Raw genomic sequence first — 19,924 nt, 5'->3', positions numbered from 1 at the left:
GGTCCCCTGCCTCGTCAATGTCGCCTCAGTAATACTTTCGACCGAATAAATTTTTGGCCAGGTTATAACAACATCTGCCCCGATTCTGTGATTGCGCCTACATCGCATTGCCGTCTTTGTCGCCACTCACTGCAATATGTCCCTCAGTAGCGCGATAACTCCACACACTGTATTAGTCCCAATCCGGGACGGCGTGGAGACAGTAACCACCATCCCGCAACTCCAAGTGACTCACTGCGTAATTAGCTTGGACCAGATCTCTTTGTCTCACCTACAGGACGGCTTCGTAAAATGTACAATCTCATTACGAACATTCCCGTGGGCAGCACTAGAGTGCACGTTCTTTCGAAAACATCCATTGATACACGCGCTACCAAATGCTTTGATTCGTGAGATTGTATGAATGACGTCGAACACAGCTGGTGTCACTGCAAACGTGTTATTGGTCAAACGCGTGCGAGGGACTAAACACAAGGTTGTGGACTGTGGAGAAGAAGATATGCCGTGGGTCAACAGGGTCGTCAGACAGTAAGCCTAAGATGCCTATCATGACGTGTCTACTCACAAAGAGTAAATTAGTGTATCAGTCTAGGTTCTGGAGATGAAGGATAAGTTGAAATTCAGTGTTCGTTAGATTGCGAGAATATTCTCAGTTGTATCAAGTAACACCCAGTAGACTGGCAACATAGTCTAAGGAGACTTGCCTCGTGAGCATCGTTGTTGATGTGGGTACAATTGTTTCCCTTACAGCTATCTTGGACCAGAATTTGAAAAAATCACTTTTTATTTGTTATTGGAAAGCTTTGATCATCCCGGTTACTAATTTAGGATCAGGCGCCGGACCTTGCAGAACGGTATTAGCAAGGGCCAGCGAAATGTATTATGGCGTAATCTTCATTTCCGTGTCAGTGAGGCCGTTGAAGGCGCAATTCAGGTCCAACCAGCTTATCTTGAATGATTCGGGTCAGCCTATTCCGCCTCGTCACCAATCCCCAGAGTTTTCCCCAATCCGTGGAAAATCTATTCCGTACTCCGTATTTCTTTCGGGACCGATCCTGCGAGCGCCGTTATGTAACATTGTTTTTGCTGGCTTGTTTGGACTTAGGATCTCTTCCGGTGATAGAATGAGATACTTGCTGACCGTCTCGTAGTATCTATAATACTTCTCCAGGAGACAGAGCTCATCGAAGGGGTGCATTGTCTGCTCGTCGAGAACTGCGATAACATCCAGGTAAGCCTTATTTCATATCATTTACAGTCATCTGTTGAATCGTCCCCCACTGTGGGGATTGCAAATGATACGCGATACACCCGCTCACATGCTTTCCTCACATGCTTCCGTGGCGGATTCTCAGGACTTCTACACTGCACTTCAGCTTCCTTTCGGGCGTGGACCCGAATCATTCTGGCATCGATAATCTGAATGCAGGCGCCGCCATGTCGATGGTATGCCTATGATGTTTGTCTCCTGCAAAACTCTACATATTGTTTTATGATGGAACATTGCAGAAAAACAACTTGTATCATACGTCCACTTGATTGGGACAACTGGGAAGCATAGTCTCCCTACCCTTTCCAGCAACAGAGGCAACGCTCACTGATCTATACTGCAACTTCTCGGCGATCGCACGAATCATGACGAAGCTATATGTGATTCTAGGATAAGCATTTTTTTTTTCGAGGCGAACCGTAACTCGAGGGTTACTGGATCAAGACCCGGCAGTGTTCGATGCGTGGTGTAACTACAGGAACATGTGATCTCCAGATATGTAATAACCCGTCCAATCGTATGGCGTGTATTTGAACTCATTCATGTCACGGGGTCGGTATTATCTCGTGCTGACATCTTTTCCATCCATATTCTGGCATACTAAACCAACGTCGATGTAGGTTTGTAGAATAAACTGCAAGAACACAAAGGAGTGATGGTGTGCTTATGAGCATGGGCCTGGAGAGCGTGATGATACGAAAGAGCTTGCTAGTACGTTGTGGAACATCGTCGATGGGTACAGAAATATTTGACAAGATGGATAAGGGGAATGTTCGAGAAACATTATCCTATTCAAAGATAGTCACTAGTCCGCGGCAACCCGAGTAGCTCCGTCATCCTGCAGTTCAAAAAGCTAACAACAATGTGAAAAACGCGAAGCGAAATGTTTAAGTTGGGAACCAAGCATGGGCGTAAGAGAAGTTGTCGGAGTCGGGGGCTCGGTGCGCATGCACTGCTGTTGCTAATACGCTCTTCTTCGGATCCTGACTCGGATGTACGGATCTTATCATACCCGTCTCCACATCCAACCTTGACAACCACTCATCCAAGTCTTCGATTCGCAATTTCGCAAGTGTTCGTAGGAATGTGTCATCAGCAACTTTTCATCGAAATCTTGCAACAGTTGAATATTGTCACAGCGTGATAGGGCAACATAGACGTCGACTCGAATGATGAGTCCATCACTATGAGGCATTGAGGTGTTGCGATATCTATGATGGAGCTACTGATCTTCCGACCTTGTAACAATGAATATGCTGGTGCCGTGAGGCCCGTGACAGGCAGCTGTCTCCTTCTCTGGTATTGTCACGACATCACAAAGGAGATAGCTGCCTGATCACGGCTGTTTGGCCTTTTCTTGTAAACATGCGTTCTAGCGGAGCTGGCGGTAAGACTGATCCTTCGAGTTGAACTACCTGTATGTGATTCATCTTGACGAAAATATATACTAGCGCGTATTCAGTTCGACAATCGGAGCTGTTGGTGACTGATGCTCTGTTGGCTGTCCAGATTGGTTTCCACCGTGAGAATGAACGCCACAATAACTTTAATTCAACACATGACTGCTCTCCTCTAGATGAAGTGCCCTGCATTCTGTGCTGTCACGGTATGTTACCAGATTTTACGGTTCCTTCATGATCAAATTCTTTAATAGGTGTTTTGATTGGAATGATGAGCTGCCCCGTTATCCTGGTGGAGGCTAATCATCTTGAACAGTTGAAAGTGGAGGGTCTGGGGCCTCACAAATGCAAGGGTCTGGTTAAGACAAATCAGAGAGAGTGTCTCTGATTTGAATATCGATATCAGACACTTAAGGATTGGGGGTCCTTAAGCGAAGGATGTTCTGGGTAAAACCTAGTAGATTAAAGTGAAGTCTAACTAAGTACAAGACCTGCTTATATAGGTAAGGCCAGCTTTAGGGCCGGTACGTACACGTCATCGAGACGAGTCAGAGATAAGGAATGACGTCATCGAGACGAGTCAGAGATAAGGAATGACGTCATCGAGACGAGTCAGAGATAAGGAATGACGTCATCGAGACGAGTCAGAGATAAGGGAAATGACGTCATGTCAGAGATAAGAAAGGTGACGTCAGCTAGCGACGGCATGAGGCGGTCGTGCTGTAATACATGAGGATGAGCGAAGAAAGGGAATAGTCTAGTGATGGCACGATGTAAGTGCGGTCATGACGTAATACAAAGGAAGATAGTAGAGAAAATGATAGGGGGCAACTGTAACTGTAACAGGTGGAGGATTGTGGATGTCTTGCTGCTGTGAGGGTGCCTTTGTATATTGCATTGTGAGGCATGGAGAACCAGGAGAGTGAGCTCTGTACAAACAAGCTCACTAATGCTAAGTATGGAGATGTGGTAAGGAATACAGTTCTTCAGTGCTTAAGAGAATGACTTTTTGTGCTGATAGCACGAAGGGGACAATAATGAATCGACAGCAAGTTGAGATGCTATAGATTCGGTTTTTGTGTGGGAAGGTCTGGCTTTGCCAGACCGATGCAAGGAAGTGTCAGGTTTGTGCTCGGAGCAAGAATCCCAAGAGGAGAATGATTGAAGACTAAAATTGAGAATTGGGATCTGAGAACAAAAGACAGACCTTCTGAGTGCGTTTTGATCTAGGACATGAGCAGCCCTTGGGCCTGAAGGAGACACAAGTCCAAACCAAACTAGAGCACAGCTCACAACCAGACAAGTCTCCTTCAGAGACCGACCACACACATAGAGCAAGTGAAAAAGGTCGAAGACGAGATACATTGCACAGAAGAGATTGCTAGCAAAAAACAGTGATAAGGCCTAAGGTAAGTGGAAGAGGACAGAGACGATTAAGAGGATGTGGCCGAATGTGGAAGATGATGATGTTGAGCAAAAGAATTCATGACTGAATCTAAATCAGTGATACGCTGTGTGTTGAAAGAGGATGACAAAAAGAGTGGCAAAATGGTCTCAATGCGACGCCAGTACTCCAGAAAGGAACGGGAATTCCAGCGGCCTTGCGTAGCAACAATGTCCGGATGTATACCCTCTAGCAGAAGCTCAGTAGCACCGCCTATACAAAATGCATGCCCTGGCAAGGCAAGAGATCCTTGTGCTTCCCAAACCTCACTACAATGCCTGAGAAAGACAGGGTCTGGACAGAGGGACCCAGCCGTCTGTGGATGTGTCTTTGTAGGAGAAGAGGGGGGAGATGTTGAGAATGGAGGTGTTGACAGCTAGATGATGCTCCAAAGCGGTGAGTGGACATGTTTGATGTGGACATGCAGTGATGGAGATGTCTGCACCAACCTCTTTGGTGGTCTTTGTCCAGGGGATGTGGATGGAAACAGACATGTAGAGTTTGTTAAGGTGTTGATGCGAAGTGGGAGAATTGAGCGAACGACATGTTTGAGAGGGTTGAAAAGTCCCAAGCTGGGAATGATAAGTTTGCCCAAACAACAGCAAGACCAAAAAGCGATCATAGCCACAGCACTAACAGTGCAATCTAGGTGGGAAGTATGGTCAAGATTGTTGAATAAGATGGACAAAGCTTCTATGGTCACTGGAGGACATTTTGCTTGATGTGTGGATGGGGAACCATCTTTGAGAAGCCTCTACGAGTGTGATGGAGCAAGGAGGCTGAGGACCAAGGAGCACCGTTAACGATGTGCCAAAACTGTAAACCACATAACCAGTTGTTAAGAGTCTTTGCAGAGGCAGAGCCCGCATGCGCTGCTGCAAATTGCACAACGAGAACTTCTGAAGCAGGCCTATGATCATGTTCTGGAATGTTGATAGAATCACAAAATTGCATGAAACACAGAAGGCCTGCTCCATAATTGCTACGAGTATCCTGATCTAGTGACCAAATCATGACCTGCATAAAGATCAGAATGTGAAGATAGATAGATGTGAGATGGCATACTTGAAATAGGCGAAATAAGGAGCTGTCAGGAAAATTTTGTTCGAGGTCAGATTGCCAGCCCAGACCTGCCGGAGTTGACCACATGAGCAGTCTATCGCTAGCGATGACGGGTGGACAGTGATGTGAAGGAATGATGAAGGAGCCAGGCCAGAAACAAGAGGTATGAGGACGAGATACTTGGAGTGATTGTGCAACAGATTCATGTAATGCTGAGGGGGTGGAGGCAACACCTGCCCAGAATTCATCTGTGGTGGCTTGGACGTCCACTCCCCTCATGAATTCACGATAGAGGTCGTTCTCTTGCATACAGAAGAAACAGTGTATGGGCTTAGGAATGGTGGGAGGAGAGGATAACTGCAGATGTGCAGGGGGATATATACCTCGTGAGACATGGATCTGCCAGGTTGATTGAAGTGTTTACATAAATGAAAGAGAGAGACACACGGGATTCACGTAGTAGCTCCTCAGACCTGTCTGATGCACAGATTGATTTGGAAATTAGCGCTCCTGCCTTTCTGAAAGGCCACGATGACGCCTTGATTGTCACTTTGGATGAGGATGTCAGTGTCCCTGATTCCCTTCGAGTGAATCAGGCAGATTGCTAGCTCGATGGCTACTGCCTTGAGCCACCCAATGTCATAAGATGGGCCACACCATTTTGGCATGGTGGACCATGCAGCCCAGTATTTGTTCCAAAGTATCCTAATGCCCATCCCCGTGGAGGCATCAACCCAGATTCCATAATCAGCATGTGGGAGGACATGGAGAGAGAGGAACGGGCGTGGTGTCAGCACATAACAGCTCTAACCACCACTTGAGATCCAAGATGGCAGATTTGCAAAGCCAGTGAGGTGTGTGATCATCTGAGTAAGAAGCAATGGCTTTGTAGATGCTGGAGAGATAAGAACATCCCTGAGGATATATGAATGTTGCATGGGTGAGGCAACCTGCAACATGCTGGAGCTCGTGGAGAGAGACATGAGCATGTTCAAATGAGGCAATGAAATCTGATAGATGTGAGATGTATTTGTAGCATTTCCACTCAACAAGAACGATGGTCCTATTGGACACACTCCAGAAGAAACCAACATATTCACTGTCATCACTAAAAGGTTGCCCCTTGGTCTCATGCCAAGGTACTTTGGCCTTGGCGATGAGAGACTTGACGCTGGATAGATCATAGTCATAGAACTGAATTTGACCATCAGATAGGCCATAATAGAAGCCATGCGGAGTTGGGAAACACCAGATATAGACGTCATTGACCCACTTGTTGGTGGGTTTGATGTTGAGAGCACACAAGATATCGACTGTTGCATCTGCGACTTTGCCTTGCAAACCAGTAGCAGATGAGAGTCCAAAAGGGATGTTATGATCAATGTAAAGTTTACCATTGTGATAAACTATGAGGTAAGCTTTATGTTTTGGGAGGCAAGGGATGCCATGATACACTGCCTCAATGTCTAAGGTAGCAAACTGGGCTCCTGGAGGTGCGTTGCAAATCTGGTATGAGATGCATGAGATGGTGGTAGAATACCCAAAAGATGTGCACAACAACGTAAGATCCCTTGTCTGTGCCTTCGAACAGAAAAAGAATCAGGGGATATACCTGAGACTAGATCCACAAAGTGCGTCCAGATGTAGGATGAACAACAGAGATGGTGCGAAGAAGGGTGATATATGGTAGAATGACATACAATATCAGTGAATTTGACAGCTGTACCCCACATTGTGGGATATTCACTCGAATCGATTTTGTCATTGATGGATTGACCCATTGAGCCTTGATAGGATAGATTACGACAAACTCTGTATTTGTCTGGCTCCCCGTTGATGCCTGCTTTGACAACAACCTGGAGAGGCGAAGAATGAAAGTGTCCGATCTTTGTGAAGAGTTCCTTGTGAGTATAAGGCCCAGATAAACACTTTTTAGTGAGCTTGTCTGTGATGTGCTCATTGCAGACAGTTTTGAAGATGTCAGCACTGGGGAGATTATTGGGAGTGTAGGTAGATGATAGAGGTTCGAGATTGCCAATGGGAAAGCCATTACAAAGCTTCCAAGTGAGCTCCGGATATTGATCAACAAGATTCGTGCATTGAAGTAGATTATCAAAACCATCCGCAGAGTAAGGCATGTTGATGCAGGAATAATCAGAATCAGAGTCGTGCAAAGAGGTCTCATGCTGCAAGGAGTTGAAATAAATGTGACGAGGAGGGACTGAGCAAGAAATGTGGACGTCTGGCGTCCATATCAAGAAGTCGTCTTCACGTGAGACCTCAGGTACACTGGCACAAGAGAGCACCGTGTTCTGGTTTTCCGCAGAAGGAACACAAGTGTTGATCAGGATGGTCTCATTTGCAGATACGACAGGGATTATTGAGATTGAAACTGATGCAGATCTGGGTGCCATTGGACCAACAACACAAGTTTCTGGAAGCATATTTCACAAAATTTTGTGTTCCTTTCGCCGATGTCTCTTCACTGCAGAGCAAGAAACAATGTCCGAGTCTCCCACAGATGATGCAGAGAGGGTTGGTGGACTGGGAAGGTTTGTTAGAGTCTCGAAAGGAAGAGGAAGGAGTCTCTGATGGTCTCTTCCCACCTTGTTTGGTAGCAGAATTGCGATCATAAGGCTCAAAATGATTAGCATGCAGGGTAGGGTGGCGATCAGGAAACAAATGATCCGTGAAGAAGGCATCTTGAAGTGTCAAGTACTTTTTGCACTGTAGACGAGCTTCCCACTCAGCTTGGTTATGCTGGTGTGGGCGAAGAGCATAGTTCTGATGAGTTTCAATGTCAAATTCGAGAATAGCCCGAAAATTCTTGTGAACAGCTTCATCTTTCGAAAGGAGTGAAAAATGGTTGGTCCAGCATTTGAGCGAAGCTTGGTCGCCCACATCAGTGATCCAGGTGAGATACTGCTGGTACGCTTCTTGCCAGGTAAGGGTGTCAAGACTGAGTTCACTCTCGAACTGTGAGAGATTGAGAAGGTGGTGTGACACTCCGTTGATGTGGATTTTGCTACACTTGAGGGAATGGCCCTCATGGTGTAAACATTCAGTGTTCTCAGCAGAAAACAGAATTAGAGGACAATATTGTCCAGTGTCAGCGAGATCCTGAATGAAGGAGTGAATACTAAAGTTGTAAGTAGAGTCGATGGTGCCAGAAGAGACAGCCTCCTTGGAACTGTCAAATAGAACTTTGGCCACAGGAACAACATTAGGGCGCAAGGAAGATGGAGCTTGAGTGGGCATGATAGAGTTTAGAAGTGCTGATCCTTGTACTTGAGAAGCCAGAGAGAGCTGTGCAAAGGCTGCGACCCAATGATGAAGCTTGTTAGCTGGAACATTAGGGTTGGGAGGAAGAGCAAGGATAGGCTCATCTGCAGGAACATTAAGATCCCCTGCATTGCAACAATTTTGGAGCAAGAGGTTATCAGCAACCCAACGCACATTTTCCACAACAGTCTGATCATAAGACAAGGTAGATATGGCAGATGTGGGATTTGCCGAGGAGGATGCAGTAGATATGTTAACATTAGAAGAAGACATTGTATGGTAAGTGAATCGAAAAAATCGAATGCACGTCACACAGGAAGATGTGGTTGAGAAGAGAAAATGAGGCAAGAGAGAATCTTCGAAGTCCCGTCTTAAGAGGAGTGCACGGGCCACAGTGCTTCACTAAGGAGGAAGCACTGCGCAGGAGAATCTCCACATGGCAACGCTACGAAGGCCCGGCTTCACCCGTCAACGCTCGCGAGCTCGCGATCCGTTGTGGAGCGACCACTTTTATACTGCTTCGTTGTATTTCACGTGACTTGTGTTTCATAGACGCTCAGGTCAATTACTCAAGTACTCACCCTCGACGTCACAAGTACAGATGGGAAAATATGCAACTCCACTTCTGCTGCAGCACCGAAGGAGACAAGCAATTATATCTCGGAGGCAGTTACGAAAAATCCAGCCTTCTCCAAAAGATTTCTGAATTTGTTCTTGCTCAAGTAGCGTTTGAGTGGAGGTGTGTATTATACTAATTCAACCCGAAACAGGAATCGATTGCGTCTTGATGTACAGAGGCTTATGTTTGGGAGGGCTGCAAAACCAGGTCTCCTGGTCAATAATGTGGATTTTAGATGCGAGCTGAAGGGTCAAGGTGAGTTTTGGCTACTGTAACGAAAGTGACGGCCATGTTGATAGTCACATCTAGGAAGAAGGCATAAGAGCTTGAGTAGGTTGCCCATTAGTATCAGGTACGTGAGAATTATCATCCCACATGTGTCGTTACTTAATTTTTATCGATTGAAGTGAGTGAGTCATTGAGGCGTGCTAATCCATGTCTAGCCTGGGTAAAATGTCAAGTCGCCAACTATCCGTGTGAATGCCGTATACCATCTCTACTCCCATTGTTAAGAACCCCCTCAGGGATGCAAGCCCCAGTGCTTGCCTTTGAGTAATGAAAATTGCCTGACAATTTAACGAACTTGTGTTATCATTTGCATTGACCCTGCCTTTGACGATCAAGCTGGGATGTGGGTGTTGCCACCAAGATGCTCTGTTAGTTGCACACGCCACTCCTATGAATCCACGTTCTATGGCACTTACAGAGGCAAATCCAGGTGTGATCTGTATTATACATCTTTAACCTTTAACTGACACGGATTTATTGTGGTAGTGTAATGGCGCCAAGGTCATGGTAGGTAAAGGGTCGTAAGTGCGAGGACACGGGTATCCTTGGTGTCGTTTATGATTGGCTACCGCAGAGGCCCCGCAGGGTTGAAAACGTTGATGTGGGAGACTTGTTTGTATGTACCAACTCCGCATATCGTCTTAATAAACAGGAGATTTTCCAGTCAACAGGGCCACTCCCGCAACACCCTCAACGTACCTACCATTTCTACCCAATTACCACTATGGTGGACTGGAACGATCCTGGCTTTGAAGTGAAATTGGAGATGCTTTCAGTACAGTTGTTGTATGCTATTTTTGGCTTATATAGGTAAGTGCTGCGCGTTGTAATGCTCTTAGATGTGGTACCAATTGGCCTGCGTCTGCGTTTGTAGCTGGGAATATATACGCTCCTCACATGTGGAGATAGCATTACTCCGGAGGCAGCTTTCATTTCGATGGGCTTTGGTACGCGTTCTCGAGGAAATGGTGGACGTTTGTCACTTACACATGCCCAGCTCTCGTACATTACTGCCAGATTCAGCTTCCTGATTGCGACCATTTTACTGTGAGCCAACAGAGAGAAAGCGACAAGTGTACTGACATCCCCTGTCAGTGCGATGCGATCTAGTCCCTTCCACACAAGCATGAGTTGTCAGAGTGAGTGTTCACTGTTTTGTAGATTTTTATCTTCGTTGATGAGATTTACCTCAATTTAGGCATGGATTTTGCGATCATGGTGAGCACGGGAGCACCTACTATGTTGCTGATTTACCTTCATATCATCTAGTTCTTGACAAACATCGCCATCGGCTGCTCCACAACAAACCTGATGATCAGAACGCACGCTCATATTTATCTCTCGTACCATACTCGATCTCATGATATATATATGCAGATGGCTGATTTGGAAGACCAGTTGCTTGCTGCGCCTTTTGCTAGTCCTCTTATCACTAGGTCATTGGACATTGCTCACTCTCTGTGCGTATTTGCTGTCCGTTAGTGTGATTGATTTGACTATTTTTAGTCCCGACAACCGCTCGTGCATCCACCATAAACGGGATATGCGTGGTTCATTTTGTCAATCCCGCATATGCCAGTGCGGTGGTCATATATAGTACGTATGACGCATTCATGATCAATGGATATGTGATGATGAGTACCTCGGACTGCAGCCATGTCGTATGATCTGGTACTTTTGGTCTTTACCGTTATTGGACTTTTGAAGATGCCATCGTCTTCTACGCTATGGAAGACGCTCGTGAAACAAGGGGTGATATATTTTGTCCTCAATTTCGTAGTGAACCTTATCCTACTGGTGTGTTCCTTGTTACCCTACAGGGTTGTCGCAGACTAAACTTTGTAGGTCCTGAATCGTTTGAACCTGAATCGTAAGACTGTTTCGTTATATTGTAATAACGTCCACTCAGTCTGTATCGTCAGCTATTATGGATGCTATTTTGGGAATGCCTGGTATGTTCCTGTGGTTTGACTGAGTTCATATCGCTGACCTTTCGAAAGCGGCATGCATCTGGTCAGGACTCTCGTCACGGTTTCCGGTTTAGACGCATGACCTACTTTCATTTGCAGCACGATTTCATCTAGCCAAGTGGTCCTCTCGCTTCTCCGTCCTTCATCCAATTATGAAAGGTTTTTCCTTTTTTTTCATTTGTATGTGTCACCAGTCTCATTCGTAACAAATAGTGAAAGCACCTCGTCGGGTAAAGTGCAACCTCTGACAACTGACGTTGCAGGTACCATGGTAAAAGTTCTTTGTTTGAGATGCGTGTACGGTGGTTCATTGTGCGTTCAGGTCCCTGTCCGTGGCTGAAGCCCAAGAGAGTGTTTCTTTAGAATCACCTCAAGTACTGCATCATCCCTAGTTTCATGAGGATTCGGATTTCGGATTCGACTTGTGGCTAGACTTGTCTATATTGTTTCTATGAGTCGGAAGTCGATGAAAGTATCGAGCTGTGGAAAAAATCAGCACAGCTTCGCACATTGTTTCAGTGATGGGAATTTCGTGTTCGACAGAGCCTCCTCCCACTAACGCATGTCCTTTACCTGTGCCTGCATATGATGGAAACTATGATCTCATCCCACTGAGTCAAGTGCGACTTCCGAGTTTTGATTCAATCGAAACTCGAAGGTGCACTTGTCGAAGCGCATATGACTATTTATCATCATCGACGATTCATCGTATCAAGTCATGACATCTTCAATGTGGTCTTGTGAGAAGTCATTGTCCTCGCTCCGCCCACAGCTACTATATCAACCAACCTGTTCAAATGTCACCGCTTCAATCATTGTGGGCCCTTCCACCAAACAACGGAAAGAAAAGGAAAACCCCAATCAGAGGCTGACTTGTACGTGCTCAGTCTTACAATCAAGATCAGCTCTTTAACGTTGCACAGTAATTGTGGCACGGTACTGTTCGAACCCAGAATCCAGCAGTATTGTGGCTTGTCGCCCGTGCAACATTTGTCCGACGACATGTGCCCCCGCTGACTCGAATCATACTGTACAAATTGTGTTTCCTGGTTCAACTCTGCATTTCTATCGTGATGTTTCGTGTATAAGAAATTACATGGTCACCACACAAATTAGGGCAAAGATCTTGCCAAAGCAAATACCAATCTATCATTTGACAAGTAAATAGTACGATGAAAGGTAGACAAGGTCCTGCCAACGAAGTTCGGCCCTTCCCTCTAGTCTACCGGAACATATAATCGATTCGAACGGCAGTTACTGGGAGTAAGGTCTCTATGGGAGAATTCCACATGCATGAGAAATCGACTTCCTAACTTCATCGATGCCAAAAGCAATTCCCTTGGACGGACATGAGGTGATGATAGGGGGTAAGCATGTTGGGGCAATGCGAAAGATATCTTGCTCGATCTGATTCATTTGAGCGCGACCGTTTGTTTTCAGTGCGTCGGCCCTAGTAATGATTGCTTGAAGTGTCCAGCAGGTGCCGTCGAGCGACTGGATTTGAGCATTCAACGAAGAAAGCATTGCCTCGTCCGTAGCACTCATACCATGGGCAGCGGATATCAAGATAAAGACGCGGCATAACCTGTAACACGGTGTTAAATGCACATAAAATGGCATGAGAAACTTACTGCTTCCGAGTTTCTAGATAATGGTTGAAAAGGGCACCCCACTCGGGTCGGCCCCTGGCACCATATCCCGGAGAGTCGACGACGACCAAGCGACCAGGGGGAGATCCAACACGGAAAAAGTTGAGTGTTTGTGTTCGGCCCTGCGCAAAACCCGCATGTAGTGGAATACAGCGCTAAGTCCATAACGACTCACAGCTTTTTTGCTGGTGAAAAGAAGATCTCTACGCCCGATCACAGAATTAAGCAAGGATGATTTTCCAACATTTGCTCGACCTGTTACAACTACCTTCACAAGCCTGCACCATGTGGAGTGCTCGATATATAAGTGACTTACCTCAGGAAGCCCATCTAGCAAAGAAAGAGATTCTTTATCACCAACAGCAGCAAGAAATTCTACGGACTTCGCATCCTTGAAAATAACATTGGCTCTGGACGATATACACCTCGAACTGCCACTGCCACCTGCCCGTAACGTAGGAAGTACGTGAAGTGCTCTTGAGATCGCAGCTACATTAGGAGTAGATGCCAGCATGGAGCCTGCAACGTCCCAACTTCATGAAGAAAGAAAAATGACCACTGAATGTTGTTGTGGTTTGTTGAAATCACAAGGCTCTGACAAATATACGCAAACGCCATCAACGGCGGAATTATGGTACACACCTTTTTGAAGTTCCACATCTGGTATAAATCGTCATGGATCCACTCGCCGGAATGGACGATTCTACAACTGATGATGATAATGCTTCTCAAACAACTGAGGACGACCCTCAGGTACCAGACAATCATCCTCCTGCACCACAACCTCCCCAGCCAGCACCGCAGCCAGTCCCTCAAGCGCCTCCGCCAGCAACATCAGGCAGAGAAAGACCAAATTATGAACTTCGTCACACACTGAGGGGACACACGCAATCTATATCTGCCGTCAAATTCAGTCCTGATGGAACGCTACTTGCATCTTGCGGTTCGTATGCAGCTCACTAGGACTGGTTGTGTTTGAATTAGTTCTTGTTTGTGTAGCTGCAGATAATCTGGTAAAAATATGGTCTCCATTCACAGGGGATTTAATCAGAAATTTGAGTGGCCATACCAAAGGACTATCAGATATCGCGTGGTCAACGGACGGTGTATATCTCGCATCAGCGTCTGATGACACCAGTGTACGGATATGGAACGTTGATTCTGTAAGTCATCAATGGCGGAATTATCCTCCGGTCGACTCATACCGCAAGTCAGGGGTTAACAACGAAACATCTCAAAGGGCACTCGAGTTTCGTGTTTTGTGTAAATTACAACACTGCATCCAACCTCCTTGTTTCTGGAGGTTGTGATGGTGATGTTCGAATATGGAATGTCGCAAGAGGTGCGCAAAGGTTGCTTGCATTCAGCTGTCCAGTCTCTCACATCAAGCCAAGGAAAATGCATGAAGACTTTGCATGCGCATCTTGACTATGTTACTGCCGTACACTTCAACAGAGACGCCACCCTGATTGTCTCGTGTGCTCTTGATGGGCTAATGTGAGTCCAAATTATTACTTCTTTACCTGTCTGACGCAACTACAGCCGGATATGGAACACCACGACGGGTCAATGTTTGAAAACCCTCGCTGAAGGACACGATGCTGTATGGTATGTCCATCAGCTGCCACTGCTCATCTGGTTCTCTAATCTCTTATGGATCTTCAGCCAACACGTACAGTTCTCACCCAACTCCAAGTACATTCTCTCAACTGCTCATGACAGTGCAATCAGATTATGGGACTATCACACGTCGCGCTGCTTGAAAACATACACAGGTCATCGCAATGAGAAGTTCTGTATAGCGGCCTGTTTCAGTGTTACTGGGGGGAAATGGATTGTTTCTGGGAGCGAAGACCAAAAGGTTTATATATGGGATCTTCAAAGCCGTGAGGTAGTGCAGATTCTTGAAGGACATGAAGGTAAGGATCATATCTCCTTGCCGGGTTTGACAACTTAATTGGGTGTCCAGGTGTTGTTGTCGCTGTGGCTACTCACCCACAGCAAAACATGATTGCGTCTGGCTCCATCGAGCCAGACCTTACAGTTCGCATATGGTCTGATCGTGGGTCGACATGCTGATCGACCGTGACAGATGTGCATTGTGTGCTGGTACTGCATACCTAGTCCTAGTATCGGTTTATTTGTCTTGTACACTATCCTACACTTGATATATAACTCGCAAATGCATGAAAAGCTGAACAATAGCATAAACGTGAGAGTTTTAACACGAAACACCCGTTTACTTGACAGGTTCAGCATGAAGAAGATCTGAGTTTGATTGAACATGATCAGAGGTTATGCATGCAGACGAAAACTGATATCTTACCCTTTGCAACCTCCTTGTCCGCTTCAGTAAGCCCTGAATCATGCGCCTCCAAAAAGGCATCCACCTACGGCATTGAGCATCATCGAATATACTTGCATGAAGAAAATCACTCACCTCGTCCAAAACTTGATCATCATCTTCACCATGGACCATGTCTAAATCACTATCGTCGTCATCATCACCTGCGTCGTCGATGGCAAACGGCGTGCGCTCCATGAATGCCGCATTGACCGCTTTGAAGTGGGGCATCGGAGAAAACACTGATGCGGACGACGGACCACTGTCGTGGATAGATGACGCGTCGAGAGTTGAAGACGAGCTTGATACTAAAACAGTATCCAAAGAACTTCCCGAGGTGGTCTTGGTCGGTGGAGAAATGAGCGACTCCCGGGCCGTCGGTTCTTCGAGTTTTGTGAATCGTCCGATTGTAGGACGATAGATAACCTGCAAGCAAAATGTTAACTTTGTCGAGTGATAATTATACTAACTGTCATACCTGATGCTTGCCTATGGTCTTACCAAGCTCGTCGCTCAGTCTGTTGAACATTTTCTTGTTGTCCTGGGTAGCGATGTTAGACCACAGGTCACCCAAGAAGCCGCTTGATGCCGGAGGTAACTCAAGGTCAGGAACGGGCTCCAGCCTGAATGAGGCAGAAAGATCGGTTTCGAAGAACGACTCCAAGACCTCGTCAGCCAGAACGACCATCCGGAACCTATAGGAAACGTAAGATTGATTCTGTGGGGTCATACGGGGTAACACACGTAGCAAGGTTGAGGTATGGCTGGTTGTGCCCAATGGTTTGAGGTCCTGTTGCTCCGGTCTTGCTATCGGTATGCTGTGGCAGAAGACTATCACCATACTCGAAAGCGTTGGTCATAAATTTGCTGACGGCTCCTAGGTAGGCGTCGCCGATCTCATGACGGAAAATGAACTATGGCTAGTCAGTCACGAACGTCAGAAAAAGTGGATAGACTGACAAGAAACGACTCGGAGAGAGTCAGGACTTCATCCTTGGTTAAATACCCATCTTTATTATTGTCGTGCAGATTAAAGAACCATTCAATGTTCTCCATCAAATCATTGAGCATTACACCATCTAGACCAGACACGAGATCCTGGGGGTATTCGTGAGCATTAATTTTTTGTTCGTTCATCAAGAAGCATGCCTGGAACGACAAAGAGCCGTTGCACGAGGTGTCCCAAAAATAAAAGAGACGGTCGATGAGCTCGTGTTCTGCAACCTCGCGGTCGATGCGTTGCTTTATTCGCGTCAAGGTCAGTAATCAAGACATAAAGATTATAGGACTACCTGGAAACCATTGATCACAATCTTCTCGCTCCGTGCCCAGGTCAAGATTTCACTGAGAAAAACTTGGAAAGTCGGTATACCAATCCTAGTCTCTGCTCGTTCTTGGTTCCCATCATTCGTGGTCAAGAGCGATGGCGGTGGAGCAACAGCCGGTGGTGGCGGAACCTCACACATGGCCTTGTACAAAGCATCGTATATGAACCCAGCTTGCTCCTTGGTAAATCTTCCGAGCGTCTTCAAGTTTCTGATCGCCGAGCGCTTAGAGAAGGATTCGATGCTGTTGACGATTTCGTTTCTGTACTTTCTACGTTCGGAGAGAATTGTCTCGTCGGAAATCACAGCGAACTCCCGGAACGAGACGAGAAGTAGCTCTTGGAAGCGTGTTATCGCCCTTGTTCGAGGATCTGCGGACTCTGGATGAGCAGAGTCACCAAGCGAGGCGAAGTATTCGCGCATCAAGCTAATCATAGTGAGTATAAGCCGTCAAGGGTTGGAATTAACCCACCTTAAGAATCCCCCATCATCTTGAATTTGCAATAACTTTTCACCATTAATCTTGAGAATGGCTTTACTCTACAAGTCAGGCGGATATATTGAATTATAAGCGAGGTGCACTGACCCAGTCTGACAAGACTTTGAGTCATGCAAAAGGTCGGAATGACAAGAAAAGACTCACCCTACTTGGAAAAGCACCTTCGGACCCATGCAGAAGAAGCAGTCCGCAATGCGAAAGGCAAAAACCATAGGCATACTATTTATGTACCTGGGAAGAGCGAGTCATGTCCGACGTAGAGCACAGGTTGTCATGAACACTGACAAACTCAAGAACCATGGCAAAGACGCAACCGAGAGCTGTACATCTACCGCCTGGAAGTGATCGCTTATCATTGGCAAGCACCGTGTCACAAGAGACTCGAAAACTCGTTGATCTAGAAGTGTTCCATGCATGGTTGGGCTAGGTGCGTTTAGTGGTAGCAACAGCATATTGGTAGGCAGGACATACCTGTAGTAGCCAGGCAGAAGTCTATCGCACAGAACTTCGAGAAGCCAGAAGGTTTGCTCTTCTGACATGTAACTTCACCAACATGAGATAAGCATTCCGTGAAAGCGAAACACTTACATTAGAATCGCAGCTGCCAGTATATTCATCGCCTAGACACGAATCAGAATCAATGAATGGCAAAACACGAGAAAAACGTACCTGACAATAGCCAACTTCTGGGTTCCTGTGCGAGTAGGCTTGTAGTACTCTCCGAAGAGCGCTGATGCCCTCGTCAGCTTGGTAGCCTGCATATTCCGGAAGACTCCTGTGCAAGTCCTTCTCGATATCCTCAAAACTTGTACTATTCGTCCCTTGAATATCCAACAGTAATTGATCGTATACTCCAGGATTGGAGTAACGAAGATATATAGATCCGGACAATGTCTCCCACATCTCACCACGAAGACGATTAGGGAGGCCGACCTGAACTAGTCGAGTACACTGTGGGTATCTTAGTAATGTAAGATTGCGGCCGTGATCTACATCATGGTCAATCATTTCATATGCAACACAACTATAAGGCGTACTCTTTAAATATGTCGTCCATAGCTTGATTTTTGAAGCCTCGCGCAACCTGAAACGCGTTAGTGCAAGGCATGAAGCACGCATGAAAAGATCAACTTTTTTGGGTCACCAGGGAATTTAAACTGCAGTCCTAGACCACCATGGAATTCCGTTTCTGGAGACGGACATCCTTCTTTTGTCTCCGTAATAAGACTTCCATCCTCCCGCTCGTTGTCTGAGACACCCGATAGCGACACAAGCCCTTCAGAGTAACAAGTCTTCACAAAGCCTTTCACAGCTTTCATGTGACCACGCTGCAGCTCCGCTTTGAGTGCTTCCCGCAAGAGGCTGCAAAATAGGTCGGCGGTGGGTCGAAGGGAGGTTAACTGCACAATCTATACAGGTGTTAATGAAGGCATCAAACGACGACATCGTCACTTACTATCTTCATGCCGTGCCAAGTGGAGAGACTCAAGGCGTAAACTCCAGCACGCGCATTGAGGCGTTCGACGCGTCGTACTGTGGAGAGGGGCAATGTGAACCTGACGGACTTGCGATCCAGGGAGGAAAATGCGAGATATGGTGGAAGCAAGTGTAACTTTCCTGCCTGAGTCCAATCCAACGATGAGATATCGTACGTGGACGAGAACATGCCACTCACATATGAGTCCTCCACTTCTTGCGCACCGAAGCTGAGAATGGCGTTGATCTCCATCTTCTCTATATCTCCAGAAACTTGTTTCTCCGTGTCCTTGGAAGGCACAGGAGGCACCTCCGGTATTGAGAAGAAAACATGAGTCAGCTGATCCTTAGTAGGTTCCTTGAAGTTGCGCAGCTGAGTGGATATTGTGGACATGTCAGACACTCTATCGACGCTCGTGCACGCTCTTGGAACGCTTTCAATGAGACCAGGAGCAGTGCCCGATGTGGACTACTTGGACGGTGAAAGAAAGAGAAGATGTCCGACACTGTGAAAGCTTAGCTTCGTTGGATGGACTGTGCTAACTCGGAGGATGGATTGTGCTAACTCGGAGGCCCACGTTGTGGTGGCGATGTTATAAGTCCCTGAAGTTGCAGTACAATTACAAATAGAGCCATCACTCCCGTGTCACATGCAGACGCCCGCCAATGTTCTGCTCATGCAACGTTTATAATCTATAGGATCAAGGCCGTGCTAGTACACAAACAGCATTATTCTTCCTATTCACCAATCGTTGGCTATTAAATACCTCAGCACGGGTTGAGGCTGCACTCCTAACCCACAAGAACCCAAGACGAATATTGATTACAACAAATTACAGCATCGCAAGAAACATAAGGACGAAAGCAACACATGTCAGAAGACTGATCAGTGCATACTACATAATCGTGGACATTACGTCCATGACCCCATTCTCTGGATCGATTTGAGCAGCGATTCAAGTCAATTGTCCGATAGTGCTAGGATCACCTCAAAGATCACTCATGCTCTCCCCCAAATGCAGATTCTGCAGTCCCCTTTCCACGCCTATTAATTGATTTTAGATATTCCATCCACTTAATGGAAGAACTTGTGACTCGCTTCAGCGCTTGCGAAAACTAGGAATATCGCAGGTTAGGAGTCTTCATCGGACAACCGTGAGATTGACACGAGATGTCGTGTTCTGATGTGCTCATGAAGGATGTGGATTCATGTGAGAATCCGGTGCCTTCATCGAATGCGTCTATTAGAAGATGGTTGCATCCGCTGATCACATATTCGACAGCACTGTCTACGCC

At 46.3% G+C, this 19,924-nt stretch overlaps 6 protein-coding genes across 6 annotated transcripts; 3 read left to right on the top strand and 3 right to left on the bottom strand.

The window, feature by feature from the left end:
• Positions 1 to 136: 136 nt before the first annotated feature.
• BJ212DRAFT_1299310 (uncharacterized protein) lies at positions 137 to 1,423 on the top strand (the record flags this gene model as incomplete). Its single annotated transcript, XM_041332839.1, has 5 exons — positions 137 to 389; positions 420 to 528; positions 829 to 908; positions 1,152 to 1,231; positions 1,259 to 1,423. 5 exons carry the CDS (start codon positions 137 to 139, stop codon positions 1,421 to 1,423), a joined length of 687 nt encoding a protein of 228 aa, XP_041193561.1.
• Positions 1,424 to 4,103: 2,680 nt separating this feature from the next.
• BJ212DRAFT_1446732 (uncharacterized protein) lies at positions 4,104 to 5,485 on the bottom strand (the record flags this gene model as incomplete). Its single annotated transcript, XM_041338295.1, has 4 exons — positions 4,104 to 4,392; positions 4,415 to 4,686; positions 4,826 to 5,096; positions 5,259 to 5,485. The coding sequence occupies 4 exons, from the start codon at positions 5,483 to 5,485 to the stop codon at positions 4,104 to 4,106; spliced, it is 1,059 nt and encodes a 352-aa protein (XP_041193560.1).
• A 4,554-nt stretch (positions 5,486 to 10,039) lies between these two features.
• On the top strand, positions 10,040 to 11,437 carry BJ212DRAFT_1351166 (uncharacterized protein). The gene is made up of 12 exons (XM_041335527.1): positions 10,040 to 10,175; positions 10,240 to 10,312; positions 10,363 to 10,412; positions 10,461 to 10,504; positions 10,564 to 10,583; positions 10,635 to 10,687; positions 10,743 to 10,825; positions 10,872 to 10,961; positions 11,020 to 11,162; positions 11,211 to 11,235; positions 11,288 to 11,317; positions 11,366 to 11,437. Exons 1-12 carry the CDS (start codon positions 10,090 to 10,092, stop codon positions 11,407 to 11,409), a joined length of 741 nt encoding a protein of 246 aa, XP_041193559.1. The 5' UTR covers positions 10,040 to 10,089; the 3' UTR covers positions 11,410 to 11,437.
• A 1,170-nt stretch (positions 11,438 to 12,607) lies between these two features.
• On the bottom strand, positions 12,608 to 13,498 carry BJ212DRAFT_1480377 (P-loop containing nucleoside triphosphate hydrolase protein; the record flags this gene model as incomplete). The annotated part of the gene is made up of 4 exons (XM_041340074.1): positions 12,608 to 12,920; positions 12,967 to 13,106; positions 13,160 to 13,252; positions 13,301 to 13,498. 4 exons carry the CDS (start codon positions 13,496 to 13,498, stop codon positions 12,608 to 12,610), a joined length of 744 nt encoding a protein of 247 aa, XP_041193558.1.
• A 113-nt stretch (positions 13,499 to 13,611) lies between these two features.
• BJ212DRAFT_153709 (WD40-repeat-containing domain protein) lies at positions 13,612 to 15,143 on the top strand. Its single transcript, XM_041341821.1, has 7 exons — positions 13,612 to 13,927; positions 13,984 to 14,147; positions 14,200 to 14,326; positions 14,379 to 14,481; positions 14,527 to 14,592; positions 14,650 to 14,903; positions 14,954 to 15,143. The coding sequence occupies exons 1-7, from the start codon at positions 13,660 to 13,662 to the stop codon at positions 15,061 to 15,063; spliced, it is 1,092 nt and encodes a 363-aa protein (XP_041193557.1). The 5' UTR covers positions 13,612 to 13,659; the 3' UTR covers positions 15,064 to 15,143.
• An 80-nt stretch (positions 15,144 to 15,223) lies between these two features.
• BJ212DRAFT_1270444 (rab-GTPase-TBC domain-containing protein) lies at positions 15,224 to 19,022 on the bottom strand (the record flags this gene model as incomplete). The annotated part of the gene is made up of 17 exons (XM_041330891.1): positions 15,224 to 15,252; positions 15,311 to 15,374; positions 15,425 to 15,754; positions 15,807 to 16,023; positions 16,073 to 16,242; positions 16,289 to 16,570; positions 16,621 to 17,080; positions 17,126 to 17,191; positions 17,297 to 17,383; positions 17,438 to 17,575; positions 17,624 to 17,695; positions 17,741 to 17,772; positions 17,822 to 18,141; positions 18,190 to 18,236; positions 18,284 to 18,561; positions 18,609 to 18,773; positions 18,828 to 19,022. The coding sequence occupies 17 exons, from the start codon at positions 19,020 to 19,022 to the stop codon at positions 15,224 to 15,226; spliced, it is 2,952 nt and encodes a 983-aa protein (XP_041193556.1).
• Between the last annotated feature and the right edge of the window lie 902 nt (positions 19,023 to 19,924).

The sequence above is a fragment of the Suillus subaureus genome (assembly GCF_016647635.1).
Source record: "Suillus subaureus strain MN1 chromosome Unknown BJ212scaffold_14, whole genome shotgun sequence".
In the NCBI taxonomy this organism is placed as follows: domain Eukaryota; kingdom Fungi; phylum Basidiomycota; class Agaricomycetes; order Boletales; family Suillaceae; genus Suillus; species Suillus subaureus.
Note: the sequence above shows the minus strand (reverse complement) of the source record. Positions and strands in the feature narration are given on the sequence as shown.

Bases quoted from the DNA above. Each gene is read 5' to 3' on its own strand.
- BJ212DRAFT_1351166 (XM_041335527.1), top strand. From the start codon at position 10,090: ATGGTGGACTGGAACGATCCTGGCTTTGAAGTGAAATTGGAGATGCTT. The intron at 10,688-10,742 runs GCACGCTCATAT...ATATATATGCAG, and splicing joins ACAAACCTGATGATCAGAAC to ATGGCTGATTTGGAAGACCA. The intron at 11,163-11,210 runs GTGTGTTCCTTG...TAAACTTTGTAG, and splicing joins TAGTGAACCTTATCCTACTG to GTCCTGAATCGTTTGAACCT.
- BJ212DRAFT_153709 (XM_041341821.1), top strand. From the start codon at position 13,660: ATGGATCCACTCGCCGGAATGGACGATTCTACAACTGATGATGATAAT. The intron at 13,928-13,983 runs GTTCGTATGCAG...TTGTTTGTGTAG, and splicing joins AACGCTACTTGCATCTTGCG to CTGCAGATAATCTGGTAAAA. The intron at 14,904-14,953 runs GTAAGGATCATA...TTGGGTGTCCAG, and splicing joins GATTCTTGAAGGACATGAAG to GTGTTGTTGTCGCTGTGGCT.